The sequence below is a fragment of the Chlorocebus sabaeus genome, chromosome 22 (assembly GCF_047675955.1).
Source record: "Chlorocebus sabaeus isolate Y175 chromosome 22, mChlSab1.0.hap1, whole genome shotgun sequence".
Taxonomy (NCBI): domain Eukaryota; kingdom Metazoa; phylum Chordata; class Mammalia; order Primates; family Cercopithecidae; genus Chlorocebus; species Chlorocebus sabaeus.
In genome coordinates, this window is record NC_132925.1 from 48,747,177 (window position 1) to 48,764,371 (window position 17,195).

General features: G+C 56.3%; 1 protein-coding gene across 1 annotated transcript; it reads right to left on the bottom strand.

The window, feature by feature from the left end:
• Positions 1–3,284: 3,284 nt before the first annotated feature.
• Positions 3,285–5,231, bottom strand: H1-10 (H1.10 linker histone). The gene has a single exon (XM_007985397.3). The coding sequence runs from the start codon at positions 4,415–4,417 to the stop codon at positions 3,776–3,778; it is 642 nt and encodes a 213-aa protein (XP_007983588.2). The 5' UTR covers positions 4,418–5,231; the 3' UTR covers positions 3,285–3,775.
• Between the last annotated feature and the right edge of the window lie 11,964 nt (positions 5,232–17,195).

The window sequence follows — 17,195 nt, forward strand, 5'->3', positions numbered from 1 at the left end:
TGCCTAGTTAGCAGATGAGTGATTTTAAAGTCTTTCTTAGCACCATTTATATATGAGGAAACAGTCTTGGGGAGAACAATCTTGCCCCAGACCCAAAGATCATAGTGGAGATAGGTCCACTATGGGAGCCTCTAGCAGGGGCCTGCTCCTACCTGCCCGCCTAATACTAATCCACACTGGGCTGCAGAGGAGAGCTCAAGCCTGGGCTGTTTTGCACACAAGCCCTTTACCTCCTTGCTGTACCAGGGTCACCTCCTCTAGAAAGCCCTCTCTTCCTTAGCCTCACAGTGTCAAGTGCCTTCAATGTTCAACTGGAATTGAGGCGTCTTGAAGCCAAGTCCAGGAGACACAGTAAATAAATGGTGGATCCTGGACTCCCCAGCCCACTGTAGGAGCTAAGCATCAGGGCAGAAAAATACAGGCTTTGGAGCTACATAGAGCAGGTTTGAATCTTGACCTGGCTGTGTGGCCTCCCAGAGTCTCAGCAACTGCATCAGTAAATTTGGCTCTTGAACACCCTTTTTCAAGATTGGGGTTGTTTTGAGGTTGAGATCAGGCCTGTGAGTCCTCAGAGTACCAGACACAGTGAGTACTCAGGTGTGGTTGGTTGTGGTCATGTGGCATCAACTTAGGGCACCTCTCAGGAATGTGGGACCTACTCTGAACCCCACAGTAGCACAGGTCCCATAAAGTCAGCCGCCCAGCTGAAGGGGCCAACTGAGCAAGCTGGGAAAAAGGGAGGGGAGGGGCCTGTGGGCAGAGAATGGGACACTAGAAGGGTGGTTCAGAGGAAGAGCAATTTGAAAGGATGACAAGGTCCAGGATGGGCTTGTGGGGAGGGTTAGGTGAGTCATTCCTTTGAGTGAAAGACCAGGATGCAAGCAACAGAAACCCTAGTCAAACTAATGTATGCAAAAAGCAATGTATAGGCTCACAGGATAGTCAGGGCTATCCAAGCTTTAGGCATGGCTTGATCCAGAAGCTCCATTAATGTCATTAAGCATCTGTCCATTTCCTGGCTCCAATTTTCTCTATCTTGGCTCCTTATTCAGGGGAGCTCTCCCTATATGTTGACAAAGATAGTTACTGGCAACTCTGGCCCACATCCCTAACATTTAGTGATCCCAGTGAAAGAGCACCTGTTTCTCAGCAGTTCCAGGGGAAGTCCCAGGATTGACTTGCATTGAACCCACTGGATCAAGAACCCACTTCTGGCCTAATCACTGTGGCCAAGTGAACAACTGATTGAACACTTATTGGCCAGGTCTTCAGTCATGTGACCACCCTGGGGCTGGGTCCCCAAGGGAAGCTCACAATATTATCAGCAAAATGGATGGCTTGTCTCACTGAGGGCTGGTCTACTGGGTGCTTAAGTGCTCCTAGAGGGTGCAAGCCTCAGGGTGGAGAAGACAGCAAGCTGGGGCCCATGCCAAGGAATGAAGAGAGGGTGAAAGGCGGCAGGGGTGGGAGGCAGCACCAGAGGAGGCGGCCACTAGTGGAGGCAGGTGGTGTGAACAGCAAAGGGTAGATTTTGGTGAGAAATATGGAAAGGCAATAAGGACAGCCCAAAGCGCACTTTGGGGCACTGGATTTAGCTGGCCAGCAGCACCATCTCTTTAGCATCCTGGGTGTGCCAAGGCCTCTTCTGGACCCTTGCTGCTGGTGGCCTATTGGCTGGCCCTGCAAGGAGTGTGGGACAGGCCTGGGCTGGCACTTGGACATGATGGGATGTCCTCAAAGGACAGATGGTCAGCAAGGTGGAGGACTTAGGGAGGGAGGGAGGTTCAGGAAGGGATGAAACTCTGTTCATGGAGCACTTAACAGGCAGGCAGGAAGGAGCAGTGTCCACAGAGGACAGATGTCTGAGGCCTTGGTGGCCTTGGTGCCCATGGCCCCCTGCTGCAGCCCTTCCCAGCCCTCTGAATCCCAGAACCACCTGGGAAGCTGGTCAGAAGGCTGATTCCCAAGGCCCAGCCCCAGAGATTCAGATTTGGACAACTGGGACATGAGCTGGCAGCAGGGGTGGAGCTGCCAGCCTAGCCCTGCCTCCTAGGTGCCCACAGGAGCCCCAGACCCCAGCCACAGCCGTCTGTGTCCTGATGATGGTACCTCTGCCCTCATCATTCACTGTCTCCACACTAGCCAGGGAGCTTGGGCAGGGCAGGCACCTGGACTGGTTTTGTCTACTGCTGTGTCCGCAGCGCTTGGCCCAGGACAGGGCAGGTAAGACTCTCACTGGCACCTGGCTCTGCAGTTTAGTGAAGCAGGAAGCAGCAGGGAGGAGGCCCCAGTGGGTTATGAAGATTTGCAGACGGAATGGAGTGGCAACTCACCCAGGCGCCAGAGAGGTCTGCCAGGCCCAGATCAAGGGTAGCAGCAGTCCTGGGCTCCTCTCCAGCAATGCTCCCTCCCCTCAAGTCTACGGTCAGGAGGTCCTGCCCCCACCTGTAGTTTCTGCAGTCTTTTACACAGGGGGTAAAACATAGGGGGTAAAATGAGCTCTCCTGCATTCTCACCTAACCCCGGCCCAGGGTCACTCACACTGGTATGAGTATATACCCACTGTTTTAGAACCTTCCCCCATTTCCCACTGCCCTTGGGGGCCTGTTTTGCAGTTGTCCATTTTTAGGGACATCTGTCAGAATAGACTTTGGCCTATTGCCCAACTGGACAGACAACTATCCCATATGCTGGACACCAGAGTGTCCCAGGGCTGGGGATCCTTCTGCTTCTAATTTTCCCAGCAATCCTTTGGGTCCCGTTTGCACTCCAGCTTAACCAGTAGGCTCAGGGAGAGCTAACACCCTTCTGAGACCACACTTTGAGTTGTGGTCAGCAACTCCACTCTGGCCACCACACCTCGTCCAGGTCACAATCTCTAACTCTCACTGGAATCAGAATGACTAAGCTTACAGGCCAGGCTGGTGTTAACTTTGTAAGACCTACCTCTCTGGAGACCAAGTTGAGGTCCCTGGCAAGGGCCCTGACCATTAACCCTGAAAACCCATTAATTCCCCCACCCACCACGGCAATGGTCGATGGACCCCCCTGTGCGGGCAGATACACCCATCCCTCCTAAGGGACCGAACCTGTCTATCTCCCTGCCTCAGGTACTTTAAGTTCGTCCCAGGCCAGCAATTCCCACCTCTTGCTGAAGGCCCCTGGCTCCATCCAGGCTTACACTGGCCAACATATCTGGGGTATACGGACCCGAAGGGCTCGCCCTCCAACCTTGCCTGCCGAAAGCGCCCATCTCTATTCCACTCAGATTAAACGAGAGAGGCTGAAAGGTTTAAACGCTTTATTGTGCCCCAAAAATAGGCCCATGGAATGAAGGGAAGCGCGCGCAGCCCTGAGCCCTAAGCGATTGTTTGTCGCGCACCCAAAGGCAGGGAGGGTGGGGAGCCGGGAAGGGATGCGCGGCCTCCGCGTCCCCGCGCGCCTGGGCCCGGCCAACCAGCGGCCCCCGCCCGGTGGGCAGGCGCGGCCTCGGCCACCAGCGCCTAGGGGCCAGTAACCATGACGACGACCGTTGCCAAGGCCGAGAGCCAATAGAGGCGTCGCCAGGGCTGTTTCAAAAACCTAAAGCAAACAACGAAAAACGCTACATCGTTGGGGGAGGGGAAAGACAGAGAGGACCCGGGGCCCCTCCCTGAGGCTCAGACCAGGCCCCGCGGCCCCGGCCAGGGCGAGCCGTACAAAATCTACGTCACTTGGGGTAGAAAAACAAAAACACTGAAAAGCCCACGCCGGCCGCTCTGACCAGCCGGCACGATCACTTGCGGCCCTTGGGCACTTTGGGGACGCTGGGCTTGGCCGCCTTCTTCACCTTCTTGCCCCCAGCGGCCGCCGTCTTCTTGGTCTTGCCGCCTTTGTCCTTCTTGGCGGCAGCGCCCTTCTTGTGCGAGCGCTGCTCCGGCTTCTGGCCCCTGGCGGGCTTCTTGTCCGCGCGACGAGAGCCGGCCGCGCCTGAAGCCGCCTTCTTCGCTTTGTGCGCGGTGGGCGCCGGGGCGGTGGCGGCCGCCGGGGCTCCGCGCCGCTCCCCGCCGCCCTCCAGCTTCTTGCGGTTGAGCTTGAAGGAACCGTTAGCGCCGGTGCCCTTCACCTGTAGAAGCGTGTCGTTCTGCACCAGCGCCTTGATCGAGTACTTGAGGTAGGTGCGCCCGTTCTGCTGATCGAACCACGGAACCTTCTTGGCCTCGGTGTAGATCTTGGCTAGCGACGAGCCGTTGCGTTCGCCCAGCCTGCGGATGGTCTCCACCACCAGCTGGCTGTACTTGCCCGGCTGATTCTTCTTCTTGCTGTTCTTCCTCTTCTTAGATGGGGACAACGCCGCCGAGCCGCCAGCCTTGGTCACCTTCTTGGCCATCCCCTCGGCGGTCGTCACCGGCAGGGCCTCCTCGAGCTCCACAGACATGGTAGCAAGCGGGTTGGTGGCGGGCGGCGCGCGGAAGCCGGGGGGCCGCGCCGGGAAGAGGAAGGCGAGGGGCCGAGGGGGTGCAGGGGGGCTAGGGGCGCGCGGCGGCTCCAGGCGGGAGCGGCCGCGGCCGGGCCTGGGGCCGGGCGGCAGGGCTGGGGTGGGGGCCGGGCCGGGCCGGAGCGAGGGTTGGGGGGCCCGGAGCCGGGGCCGGGCTAGGGGATCGAGTTGGGGTCAGAGACCGAGTCCGAGCCGGCGGTTGGAGCTGGGGACGCAGACCTAGGCCGAGTTCGAGCGAAGAGAAATCCCGCCGAACGCGAGACACCGCCGCAGCTTCCACTGGCTCCTCTGGAACTCGCTGGGCGTGCGCGCTGCGCTCTGGCGGGAGGGCGCTTCTCTCGGCTTTTTATAGCTTCATGGCGGACCACGTTGAGAACAACAACAGCCTGGTCCGGGGCCAGCGCCAACTTGTGCTTCTTGGAGCCCCTTCTTGGGCCGCTGGCTTCTCGGATCGCGCCTCACCAGCGCCGCGGCGCCCGCAGCGGGGCGCCTCGGACGGGGCTTGAGCTCCTGGCGCAGTGGAGAGGCGGCTTGCGTCCTGGAAGGGCTCAGCAAAGGCGAACGGAGAGGTGCACCCTAGGCTGCGGGAGCGCGAGAGGAGGGGGGCACTTCGTTTGGAGGCCAATAGCGCGGGCCCCAGGGGAGGCCCCACGGCCGGGAGCTTGGCGGCCGGCAGCCCAGAGAAGGCCACGGGCACCCGAGCCCTGGTCCGGCCCCGGGGGCTCCAGGCTTGCCCGCAAGAGGAGCTTTAATTTGTCCAAACTAACACAGGGCGCGCCCTCACGTGGTCGGCTGGGGCAACGTGAACTGCGCTAGGACATCCTCGGGGGTTTTCCGCCCCATCCAAAGCGGATGGCGGATGGGAGGCACTCTCCAGCTGCACCCTGGGGTCTGGTTGTGCCTCTGGGGGCCTAGGCACAACCCGGGAAATGGAGGACGACAGCAGGGCCTCTCTGGGACACTGCCTCGCCTCTCCCCCTACCCCGTTGCCGCTGATGTTCCCATGGCCTCATTTTGTGATCCACAAGTAGCTGCCGCCGGTCCTCCCAAAGCCAAATGGGGACTCCAGGGTGGGACAGGGTGGGCGGGGGTGAGGTTATGACCCCCAGCGGCGTTCCTGTGAGAGGATGGGGAAGAGATTCGCTCTTAGTTCCTGGGCGCACCCCTCCCCCTCTCCCGTGCACAGGGAAATGATGGCGGCAACACAGCAAACGAGATCATGTCCTGGAGAGGGTCCCGGGTCCCGGGTCCCGGGTCCGGGGCCCCACCCTCCCCGGGGGGCTTGTGCAAGCCTGGCGGCTCGATCTCTGCTGATTCCCGTATTGGGGGTGCAGAGGAGGCACAGGACAGTTTTTGTCGAAGCCAGTGCAGCCTCCACTTGGGGAAGCTGAGACCAGAGTAAGATGCTCGGGTAGGAGAGGGGATCCCTTTGGGGGTAGGTGATGTGTAGGGCACAGGAGTAGGGTTGGGGCTGGGGGGTGGCAGGGTTGCAGGCAGGAAACCGTCTCCGGAGGCCCAGCATAGAAAAGCGATGGAGGGGTGAGGGGAAACAGGACGCTGGCGAATTGGGGTTCCCAGAGTGAGGGATAGGCACATTTACAGATGGACAGAGCAAGAGGCCCTGAAAAGGGGGTGGGTGGGTGCATTTGTGGCCTTGGACCCAAGCAGGCTTCTCTGAGTGAGGGCTGGCAGCGCCTCCCTTCTTCTTCAGCTCACCCCTTTCACACACACACACCCCATTTTGTCACCCTGACGAGGGAATAAGCCCTAGAGAGGAAGAAATTGTGTCTAGGAGGAAACGGTGAACCTGGATGAGTTTCTTTGCCGGGAGGCTGGCAGGGGCATGGAACCAGGGAACAGCCTTTGCCCTCCGGAGCACTGGGTACCCTGAGAAAAGTGAGAAGAGAGATTGCAGCCTAGGTCCCTGCGGAGGAGGGTGGGCTCCTTTCCCAGGAAGGACTGGCTGAGTGGACTGTCTCCAGGGCACAGAACAACATTGAGAGACTGAGGCCTCCACCTGCTTGAGGAAGGCCCATGTGAATTTCCTGACACAGAATGGGGACGGGTTTCTGACAGCACCACCCAGCTGAGCCTGTGAAGACTGAACAGCTGTTTCCAGGCCAGGCTGGCTGCATGGAGGACATGAGAGGAGCAGCCAGCTGTGTGTGCTGGACCCACTGATCAGGGTGCTCAGGACCAGGAGCCCTCTGAGGATGTGCAGAGGGGACTCTGGAGAGAGGAACGTGGCGGCCACAGCTGGAGTGACCGCAGTGTACAGAGATGGGATGGGAGCAGGAAACCCAAAAGAGCTGGCCCTGGAACCAGGTGGAGGGGAGGCAGCCCAGCCATGCCAGAGAGGGTAATATGGTTTGGATCTGTGTTCCCACCCAAATTTTAGGTTCCATTTTAATCCTCAGTGTTGGAGGTGGGTCTTGATAGGAGGTGATCAGATCATGGGGGTGGATTCTAATGGTTTAGCACCATCCCCTTGGTGCTGTCCTCATGATAGTGAGCTATCATGAGATCTGGTTGTTTGAAAGCATGTTGCACCTTCCCTGAACTTCTCTTGGTCCCGCCCCTGCCATGTAGGACACCTGCTCCACTTCACCTTTCACCATGAGTAAAAGCTCCTTGAGGCCTCCCAAGAAGTAGATGCCCCGTGCTTGCTGTACAGCCTGCAGAACCGTGAGCCAATTAAACCTCTTTTCTTTATAAATTACCCAGTCTCATGTAGTTCTTTATAGCTTTGTGAGAATGGACTAATACAAAGGGCTTGAGCTTAGGTCTTCTGAAAAGTCAAAGGGTGAGGAGAAGTGATACCCTTGAAGGAGTCCCAGCCATGGGCGACAGGGCCATCGCTCGGCCTCTTGTGCAGCCACTACGGGGAGAGGAGTTTGCTGGACATGCCACTCTGGAGCTGGCTGCAGCCACAGGCTGGGCCAGGGACACTCCTGGGTCATCCATCCTGGGGGAAGGGAGGATGCTCTAGTGGAGACCGAGGGACAGGGTCAGGGAGGAAGGCAGGACCCAGGTGTAGCCTCCTTCATGAAATCTGAGGAGAGGAGATGCGAGAGAGAAGGACTGGGCACCACAGCCAGTACAGCCACTCACAAAGTAGAGCTGCCGTCTGGGGGACTGAGAAGAGTGGCCAGGCTCCTGGCCACCATGCCCTGGGGCACCTGACTGGGACTGCAGGGGAGAAGCAGTCAGCACAGGACTGGAGCCCTGCGGGCAGGGCAGTGCTGTCCAGTCCCAGGGGCAGGAAATGAAGGATGCAGCTCAGACCTCACGCCAGCGTCAGTGGGCACGTGGCCTGGGGGCCAGCTCCTCAGCCTGTGAGGCGAGGGAAGCTTTTGTCAAGAGGGAGACTGCCTGTGGCCCAGGGCTCAGAAGACTAATTCTAGACTTCGGGAGCTGGCAGGGACTAAGTGGGATCTTCACCTGCCCTCATGATATGGTGGAGGCAACTGAGGCCTGAGGAGGGGGTTAGCCAGAAGGAGACCAGGACTCAGGCTGGGGTCTTGCAGCCTTCAGGGTGTCTCCTACCCCCCATGCTCCTGGTCACCCTTCCTGCATTACCCCACCAAGGAAACCATAGGTGGGGAAGGTCCCAGATCCTCAACCAAAAAAAATGGCCAAATAAAAGAAAAGGAGCTTCTGGAAGTGGCCAGGGCCTAGCAGAGACCAGGGCAAGACCATGTACCCAGCACCTGAGTCGCGCCCTTCCCTGGGCCTGGCCAGTCTGGAGGAGGCTCTGGCTCATGAGCAGTGGGGTTTCTGGGGACGGAATCCGGAAGGGGCTCTGTGGCTGCTGGGCTCTCTCCCTCCTCCCTGTTTCGGGGATTGTTCAGTCCTGGGGCTGCAAACACCACCAGTACCCTGATGATGCAGTTCATTTCTCTAGCCTGAGGTCGGCCTCTCTCCCATGCAGACCCCAGCATCCCACTCCTCCTGCCGCTCTCACCTGGAGTCTAGGTGTGGCCAACACAGACCCCGCTCCTCCCATACTTTTGCCAGTGATTCTGCCCAGAGACAGGAACTGCTCCCTGATTTCCCTACTCTCTCATCCAACCCATGGCTTCCTGCCTGTTTACCCCAGAACTGGTCCCACAGCCACCGAGCCCCCACCCTCTCTACCCTTTCCCCCCGGCCTCCTGTTCTCTCCGCACAGCCCCAGCACAGAAGTCTGTGAGTGGTGGGTCCTGGCTCTGCCAAAAGGTCTCCAGTGGCTTCTCACCAGACATAGGGTAAAGTCTCCCAACACCTTTGCCACTAGCCTCTACCAAGGCTCTGACCTCAGCTCCCCCACTCAGTGCTCAGCCTCACAGCCTTTTTTGCTGCCCACACATACCCAGAGGGCTTTCATGACCTGGGGCTTGCTGGGGTGGCCCCTTGGCTGGCTCCTGCCCTGGCCAGCCTCCCTAGACCCCTCCTCAGGTGCTCCTGTCAGAGCACCCTCCCTGCCTGGCTCACAGCACCTGCCATCTAGTGTGTCCATTGAGTTGTGGGCTGTGAGCTAAGTGCCCGGTGGGGGCTGTCATGCTCGTAGCTGCACCAAGGCGGGGTGGACGCAGCACGCTCCCAACACAGACACACCTGCGGCAGCAGCAGATGGGAGGGAGGACGGGGGTCAGGAGCTCCTGGCTGAGCTGTGACCCGGGCTGTCCTTCAAACCCTGGGTGTGATTCCTTCCCCACCACCACTGCCCAGCCTCAGTCTCCCAGTTTGTATAAAAGGGCTAGATGTGTGGAGTCTGAATGATCCAGCTTGACAGTCTGATTCTGGGCCTCCAGACACACACTGTTCACACCCACAGTTCACACCCACAGACACCTACTCACACACAGTTACCCTCACACATGCTCACCATTCACACGCACACTTCACACATGTACACCTACTCACAGTCACATGCTCACACACGCTCACACCATTTACACTTACAGTTCACACACCTCACCTACTCACACACAATTTACCCTCACACATGCTCACACACCATTCACACAGTTCACATTCATACACATATCTACCCATCCATTCACACATATGTGCACACACACTCATACCTACACATTTACCCTCACACATACCATTCACACCCACAGGTTCACACATTCACCTACTCACACCTGTCATCCTCTCATTCACGTGCTCACAAAATGGTCACACAGTTTACCCCTCACACCCACATGCTCACCCATTCACACACCATTCACACTCACAGATTCACACACATTCACCTACTCAGACACATCATCCACCCATTCACATGCTCACACACACGTTTACACAGGCATGTGCCCTTCACACTCATAAGCTCACCATCACATACCCTTCACACCTACAGGTTCACACACACATTCACATGCTCCCACTCACTCCCCTCACACACACATGCTGATTTACATAGCCACTTGCACATGTACACACACGCTCACATTCGCACAGGTTCACCCATTCACACACACTCGACACATTTACCCTCACATTCACCCACTCACCATTCCCACTCACCAGTTCACATGCACTCACCCAAGCTCACACTTGACCACAGACACACCCTCAAACATAGGTGCTCACACACACATGAGCCAATGCACACTGACCTAGCCATTCATACTCAAACACATCCTCACATACCCACACAGCTCTACACATACCCACTTTCTTACACATTCACACACAGACCTATAGACACATTCAAACACACCCATTCTCACATCCTCAAAAACACCTGTGGCCACTTCCTCACTCACACACAAGGTCGATGCCAACTGCAGGGAAAAACGTGGCGTCTGCTGGGGTCTCGCTGGAGGCTCTCCCTGCCTTCACCCTCTCTGTCCTGTCTCGTTTCCACCCTCATATTCTGGGGACCTTGAGACTGATGCACACAAACACACAGGCCCATGACAGAGGCCCCAGAATCTGGTGGCACCTACCAGAGCTCAGGCTGCAGTGGGAAGAACCCCTGACCACAGAGCCAGCTGCAGGGCGCTGCCTCCCTGACCAGACACAAGCTCCCAGCACACACCCCTGCCCACTCATCATCTGCTGGGAGGTCAGCGACCACACCTCTGCTCCCAGACCAGAGGAAACAACACCAGAACCCAAGGGGCCAGGACGGTGACACACCTGAGCGGGCAAGGGAGCCGGTGCCAGTGCACAGACAGGACACCAGTCACTACACCAGGGGACAGCAGGCCTGATGTGCCGTGCCCTGCACTGACCATGAGGACTCGAACCCCATCTGAGGCGAGTCCTGCAGGCTAATGCCATGTGCAAGCAGGAGGGTCAAAGCAGTGACACGTCACATGTGATGGGGTTAGAGATACTTATGCCTTGAATTTGAATGTTTTCTCTAAGGGCACATATCTATATCTATATACAGATATATATAGCTTTCAAAACACAACTTTTAGAAAAATAAATGTTAATGAAATTCAAATCTGTATTCCAGAATTTATTGTATTTTCTTTTCTCTATTTTTTCACTATTGGTTTTTGTTGGGCTTTTCCTGATTACAAAAAATGCATTGCTATGATGGAAACCTCAAGAAACAACAGAAATCATAAAGACTGTGATTTAAAGTAGGCCACTAGAGAGTAATGTTAAAAGTAACAGAATAAGGCTGGACGTGGTGGCTCATGCCAGCGCTTTTGGAGGCCATGGTAGGAGGATCACTTGAGGTCAGGAGTTCAAGACCAGCCTGCCCAACATGGTGAAACCCTGTCTCTGCTAAAAATACAAAAATTAGCTGGGCATGGTGCTGTGCACCTGTAGTCCCCGCTACTCGAGAGGCTGAGGCAGGAGAATCACCTGAACACGGTAGGCAGAGGTTGCAGTGAGCTGAGACTGCACCACTGCACTCCAGCCTGGGTGACAAAACAAGACTCTGTCTCAAAAAAAAAAAAAAAAAAAGTAGAATGGACAAAAAGCCACAATCCTATGAAAATACAAAAGGAATGCACCCAGAAGTGGGGGTCTCACATGCCTTTATTGCGTACTGATGGGTACTTGTCTTTGGTTGCCATGGAAATGTCAAGATGCTGGGATACAGGGTGATGGGGATGTGAATTGCCACCTCCTGCTGGTTCCACACAGGCACCCATAGTGTGTGGACCCCTCCATCCTACAAGGGGTGAGAGTGCCATACGTCATCATGACAACCATGTCATCAGCAGTCTTTCCCAGTCACTGGACCCCCATCCCTCCCTGGGGATCAGGCCACAAAGGTGGATTTTGTGGGAGAGTGGAGAAGAAGGTTCCAGACACCCTGCCACTCTCTCGTTCTCCACGGGGATGGCTTTCCATGGCTCTGCTACAGCCACTCCTGGAAGTGCTGCCTGACTGAATCCTCAGGGCACCCTGGCAGGATGAATGTCGTGTCTCCCCCACTTTACAGATGGGGAAACTGAGGCCTGAGAGCTAAAGCAGCCTGCCCAACCTCCAGAGCTGAGGAGGCTGACTCTGGCAGGAGTCACTGTCAGTGCATGGGCGTTTCTTCCTGTTACAGCCTGTGGCCCCTTCCAGGCCAGGAGGCCTCCTGTGCGGGATAGGAAAATGGGAACACCCAGGCCGATTTTCCAATCATCAGAGCTTTGCTCCCTAAGGCTGATGGGCTTCTTAAAGACAAGGGAAAAAAGAACCCAGGATGCAAGTAGCCCAAACAGGCAAAGGGACGCTGGTGACCCAACTCCCTGGGACTCATGGCCCTCCTGGGATGACATTTCTGCCTACAGAGTGGGGCTTCATAAGCCAACGCAGGGGAGCCACCAACTTGCCTGGTCCACCACAGAGGTGAGGGCCACGTCAATAGCCGTCTGTCCCCTCTTTAGTGCCCTGACGTGATGGTACGACCCATTCTGGGAGGACGAGAGCACTTCAAAGAACTCAGCAGGAAGCACAGTTTCAATTCGGATGTTCTGGAAGGTGAGGCAGGACAGGAGAGAGGTGTTTCTGGGGTGACTCCAGAAAGTCAGAGTTTGGGCACGAAGCTACAGGACTGAAACCAGCAGCCAGGCCAGGCCAAGGGGCCCCCTGGGGCTCAGCAGCCTCCACTAGCAGCAGATGGGTGGGCCAGGCCCTGGAACAGAGCTCTGACCACTACGACCTTTGTCCCCACTGAGGCCACCCTCCCTGTGTGGCCCGATGACCTGCACTCCTATTTCATCTCCCCGTGTGGCACCTGGGGCAGCTTGGAGCCTACTGAGGTCTCAACAAGGAACCAGTAAATGCAAAAAAAGGACATCACGTTCCCTACAGCTAACTGCAAATGGTGACCATCCCAGCCCTTGTTTGATAACACGAGCAAAGCAATGACTTCCGTAAGTACACCGAGAGGAACCTCACCTCCTTTTTTTTTTTTTTTTTTTTTTTTTTTTGAGACGGAGTCTAGCTCTGTTGCCCAGGCTGCAGCGCAGTGGCGCGATCTCAGCTTACTGCAAGCTCCATCTCCCGGGTTCCTGCCATTCTCCTGCCTCAGCCTCCCGAGTAGCTGGGACTACAGGCGCCTGCCACCATGCCTGACTAATTTTTTTTATATTTTTAGTAGAGACGGGGTTTCACCTGTGTTAGCCAGGATGGTCTCGATCTCCAGACCTCGGAACCTCACCTCCTTCTGAAACCTCCAATGCAGGGCCAGGCGCGGTGGCTCATACCTGTAATCCCAGCACTTTGGGAAGCCAAGGCGGGCGGATCATGAGGTCAGGAGATGGAGACCATCCTGGCTAACACGTGAAACCCCATCTCTACTAAAAATACAAAAAAATTAGCCGGACGTGGTGGCGGGCACCTGTAGTCCCAGCTACTTGGGAGGCTGAGGCAGGAGAATGGTGTGAACCTGGAAGGCGGAGGTAGCATTGAGCTGAGATCATGCCACTGCACTACAGCCTAGGGGACAGAGCGAGACTCCGTCTCAAAAAACAAACAAATCTCCAACGCCACCCGGAAGGGCCTGGAGGCACTCACTGATGAGACTGGAGTTTCTCACAGGGGACGGAGAGGCGGCCAAGACTCCTGCACATTTCCCCATCTGTCTGACACCCCTTTCCAGAACCAGAAAGCGTGCTGAGCTCGGCCTCTGTCATATAGGGTTCCAGGTATTTGGGGCTCAGCAGGCAGAAGGCCAGGACGTGCCCCCTGACCCTCTGCAGGGCAGGAGGAGAATGGATTCTCTGAGGTCCCCAGCTTGGGGAAAAGGGGGTGGGAGAGTGGCGGGCAGAGACCTCCTCCCTATCCCCCTCTCCTGGAACCCTGCCGCTGTGGCACGCTCTGCTCTCCAGCCCGACAGGGGCTCCATGGCGGGGCCGGTGTGCAGGCTCACAGGCTCTGGAGATGCCCCGGGACACCTCCGCGTTATCTCCCACAGACCCGGGAGCGCCGCTAGAAACAGGACCCCTCCTCGGTTGACCTGCATGGGGGCTCCTGTTGCTTTGGGGGCTGTTTCCAGCAGCTGCATCGGGCAACAACCCCACCTCATCCCCCAGGCAGGACAAGCAGGCACTCACGTCAGATAGATAGACCTTGTTGCTGAAATTGTCAAAAACTTCAATAGCGATTTCATACAGGCGGCTGGTCTCCAGCACCCACCTGTCACCAGGGTGAACGGTGAACCCTAAAACAGGCAGGGGAGCCTGTACTCAGGCCTCAGATGCAGCAGGGTGGAGGACGATGGGACCACCACCCTCAGCACAGGGGCCCTCAGCATCCACACGGGAAGCCCCACCCCACCCACCTGGGGGCCCCACGCCACCCACCTGCGGGCCCCACGCCACCCACCTGGGAGCCCCACGCCACCCACCTGCGGGCCCCACGCCACCCACCTGGGAGCCCCACGCCACCCACCTGCGGGCCCCACAACTATGGCCCTGGCCTCCTCCATGGAGAGGGACCTGCTGCTGAGGAACAGATGCCTGATGCCACCTTCAGCCCTGAGTCCTGAGCTGACCTCCCGAGGACCAAACCTGGACTCATCCCACTCTATCTGAAGAAGGCTCCTTCAAACTCGTTCCTGTCCTCCGTGGGTCTACACTCAGAATCCTAGCAGCTCTGTCCTCAACACACAGCAGGGCTATGCTCTGAAGTGTTAATAGGTCTATAGTGTTCACAGTAGAACTAGTCTGAACCTTTGGGGGGGTCTGTGCTCTGAGGAGGGATGGACATAGACTCCAAGAAAGTGATGATTCTGGAAAAGGAACATGTCAAAGTTTGTTGATCAAACCCGAACACAAGGTTTGTCCGAATCTACCACAGCATTCCCTATTAACACCTCCCACTGGGGACCGGACAACACTACGTCTCACTCTCCCCAGATCCCAGCTTGGGGAGATGTCAGGGACGTGCTGGAGCCTGCAGTGTGGGCTGCTGGGCAGACCTGACTTCAGGGATCCTTCCCACACAGCCTCCCACTTCAGCCTGCATTTACAAACGAGCCCACCATTCCCCTGCACAAGAGCAATCTGCCACCATGCTTCCATCTCCCCAGCATCTGCCAGTGCTGGGCCACACGATGATTTATTTCCTTGCCTGGTTACTCTAGGTGTCACATGTCGAATTGACCACAAATCCAGGACAATCCTGCTCCAACCAGCCTGGGTGTCTGGTATTTCTATTATCATTTGGCTCAGGTGCAGAGCTGCCTGGCAGCTTGTGGGGCCTGACATGGCAAGGGACTGGGGGCTGTCAGAAGGGGACGGGGAACCAGTATCCCCCTCAATATCCAATGTGTGCCAGGCCCAGAGAGGGGCCCTGAGTGGATCAATCTGCCGAGCTGGGCATGGGATCCCCTCCGGCTCTGTTTCCCAGGGCAGGAGGCTGAGGCTTAGGTGGGTAACATTCCCTGGCTAAGGCCACAGGCAGGAAGTGACAAAGCCAGGACTGGAATCCAGGTCTCTGACTCTGTCCTGTGGTTGTGGTTTTACAAACACCAGAAACCGCAGAGCTGGTCCAGAAAGCTCTGCCTTTAGGAGGGCAACTCAGCTCTCAAAGGCATGAGGATGTGAGGACGTTTGCCTGGAGTCACCGTGAGCTGAGCCCTGGAGAACGTTGTGATGGAGGAACCACCACGTCCCCAACATCCCCTGTGGCCCAGAGCTGGACTTTAATGGCGTAATGGTGGGTGGATCATGAGGTTAGGAGATCGAGACCATCCTGGCCAACATGGGGAAACCCTGTCTCTACTAAAAATACAAAAATTAGCTGGGCATGGTGGCTCGTGCCCATAGTCCCAGCTACTTGGGAGGCTGAGGCAGGAGAATCGCTTGAACCTGGGAAGCAGAGATTGCAGTGAGCCGAGATTACACCACTGCACTCTAGCCTGGTGACAGAGTGAGACTCCATCTCAAAAAAACAAAAACAAAAACAAAAAAACAGATGACGGTAAACTCCCCAACAAAGGACTTATAATTACAAAGGGGTGAGAAGGCGACTTCCCCAGATCAGAAGCAAGTGGAAGAATGGAGTCTCACTTCGGTGATATTCCCGCCAAAGACGCAGCACTCAGAGCCTGGCCATGAGGGAACAGCAGATAAACCCAAAATGAGGGCTTCTCTACAGATAATCAGACTGTCCTCTTCACAAGTGTCACGGTGTCCAAAGTCAAAGCCCAGGAGACTGTCCCAGGCTGACAGAGACTAGAGAAACAGGACACATGCAGCAGGTGACTCAGGGCTGGGATGTTTCTTTTTGCTGAAAGGGATAAAACTGGGACAAATGGCTGGGCGCAGTGGCTCATGCCTGTAATCCCAGCACTTTGGGAGGCTGAAACGGGCAGATCATGAGGTCAAGAGATCGAAATCATCCTGGTCAACATGGTGAAACCCCGTCTCCACTAAAAATACAAAAATTAGCTGGGTGTGGTGGCGCATGCCTGTAGTCCCAACTACTTGGGAGGCTGAGGCAGGAGATTCGCTTGAAATCTGGAGGCGGAGGTTGCGGTGAGCTGAGATGGTGCCACTGTACTCCAGCCTAGTGACAGACGGACTCCTGTAATCCTAGCACTTTGGGAGGCCGAGGCGGGCAGATCACAAGGTCAGGAGATTGAGACCATCCTGGCTAACACCGTGAAACCCCGTCTCCACTAAAAATACAAACAAATACAAAAAAAATTAGCCGGGCGTGGTACACATGCCTAAATCCCAGCTTGAATCTGGGAGGTGGAGGTTGCAGTGAGCCAAGATTGTGCCACTGCACTCCAGCCTGGGCAACAGAGTGAGACTCCGTCTCAATTTAAAAAAAAAAAAACTGGGACAAATGACCAAACTCAAGTGAGGTCTGAAGACAGTCAGCATCAGTGTTCGTTTCCTAGCACCATAACTGCACGGTGGCCGTACAGGACAATGTCATTGATGGTCATAAAGCACTTGAAAATCATCAGGGTGACGAGACATGAGGCTGGCAACTGGCTTTCAGGTGACGGGGGGGAACCTCTTTTTGGACTGCACTGGCCGATTTTCTACAGGCCTGAAGTGCTGCAAAAGGAGACTCAAACATGAAAATAAAACTTTTAAAAAAGGGATCGTGCTCTTTAAAAAAAAATCACACAGCAAAACTTGAGGCAAGCAGCACAGTCGTGAATACAAGCTGAGACCCTGGGCCTTCACCAGCGCTGGCCAAGGACCCGTGTGGCTCTGCTCCTGCCCTGTCCCACATGTGGCAGCACTCGCCGTGCAGCCAGTGAGCCCTGGACAGGAGGCTTGTGCATCTCAGGAACTGAACT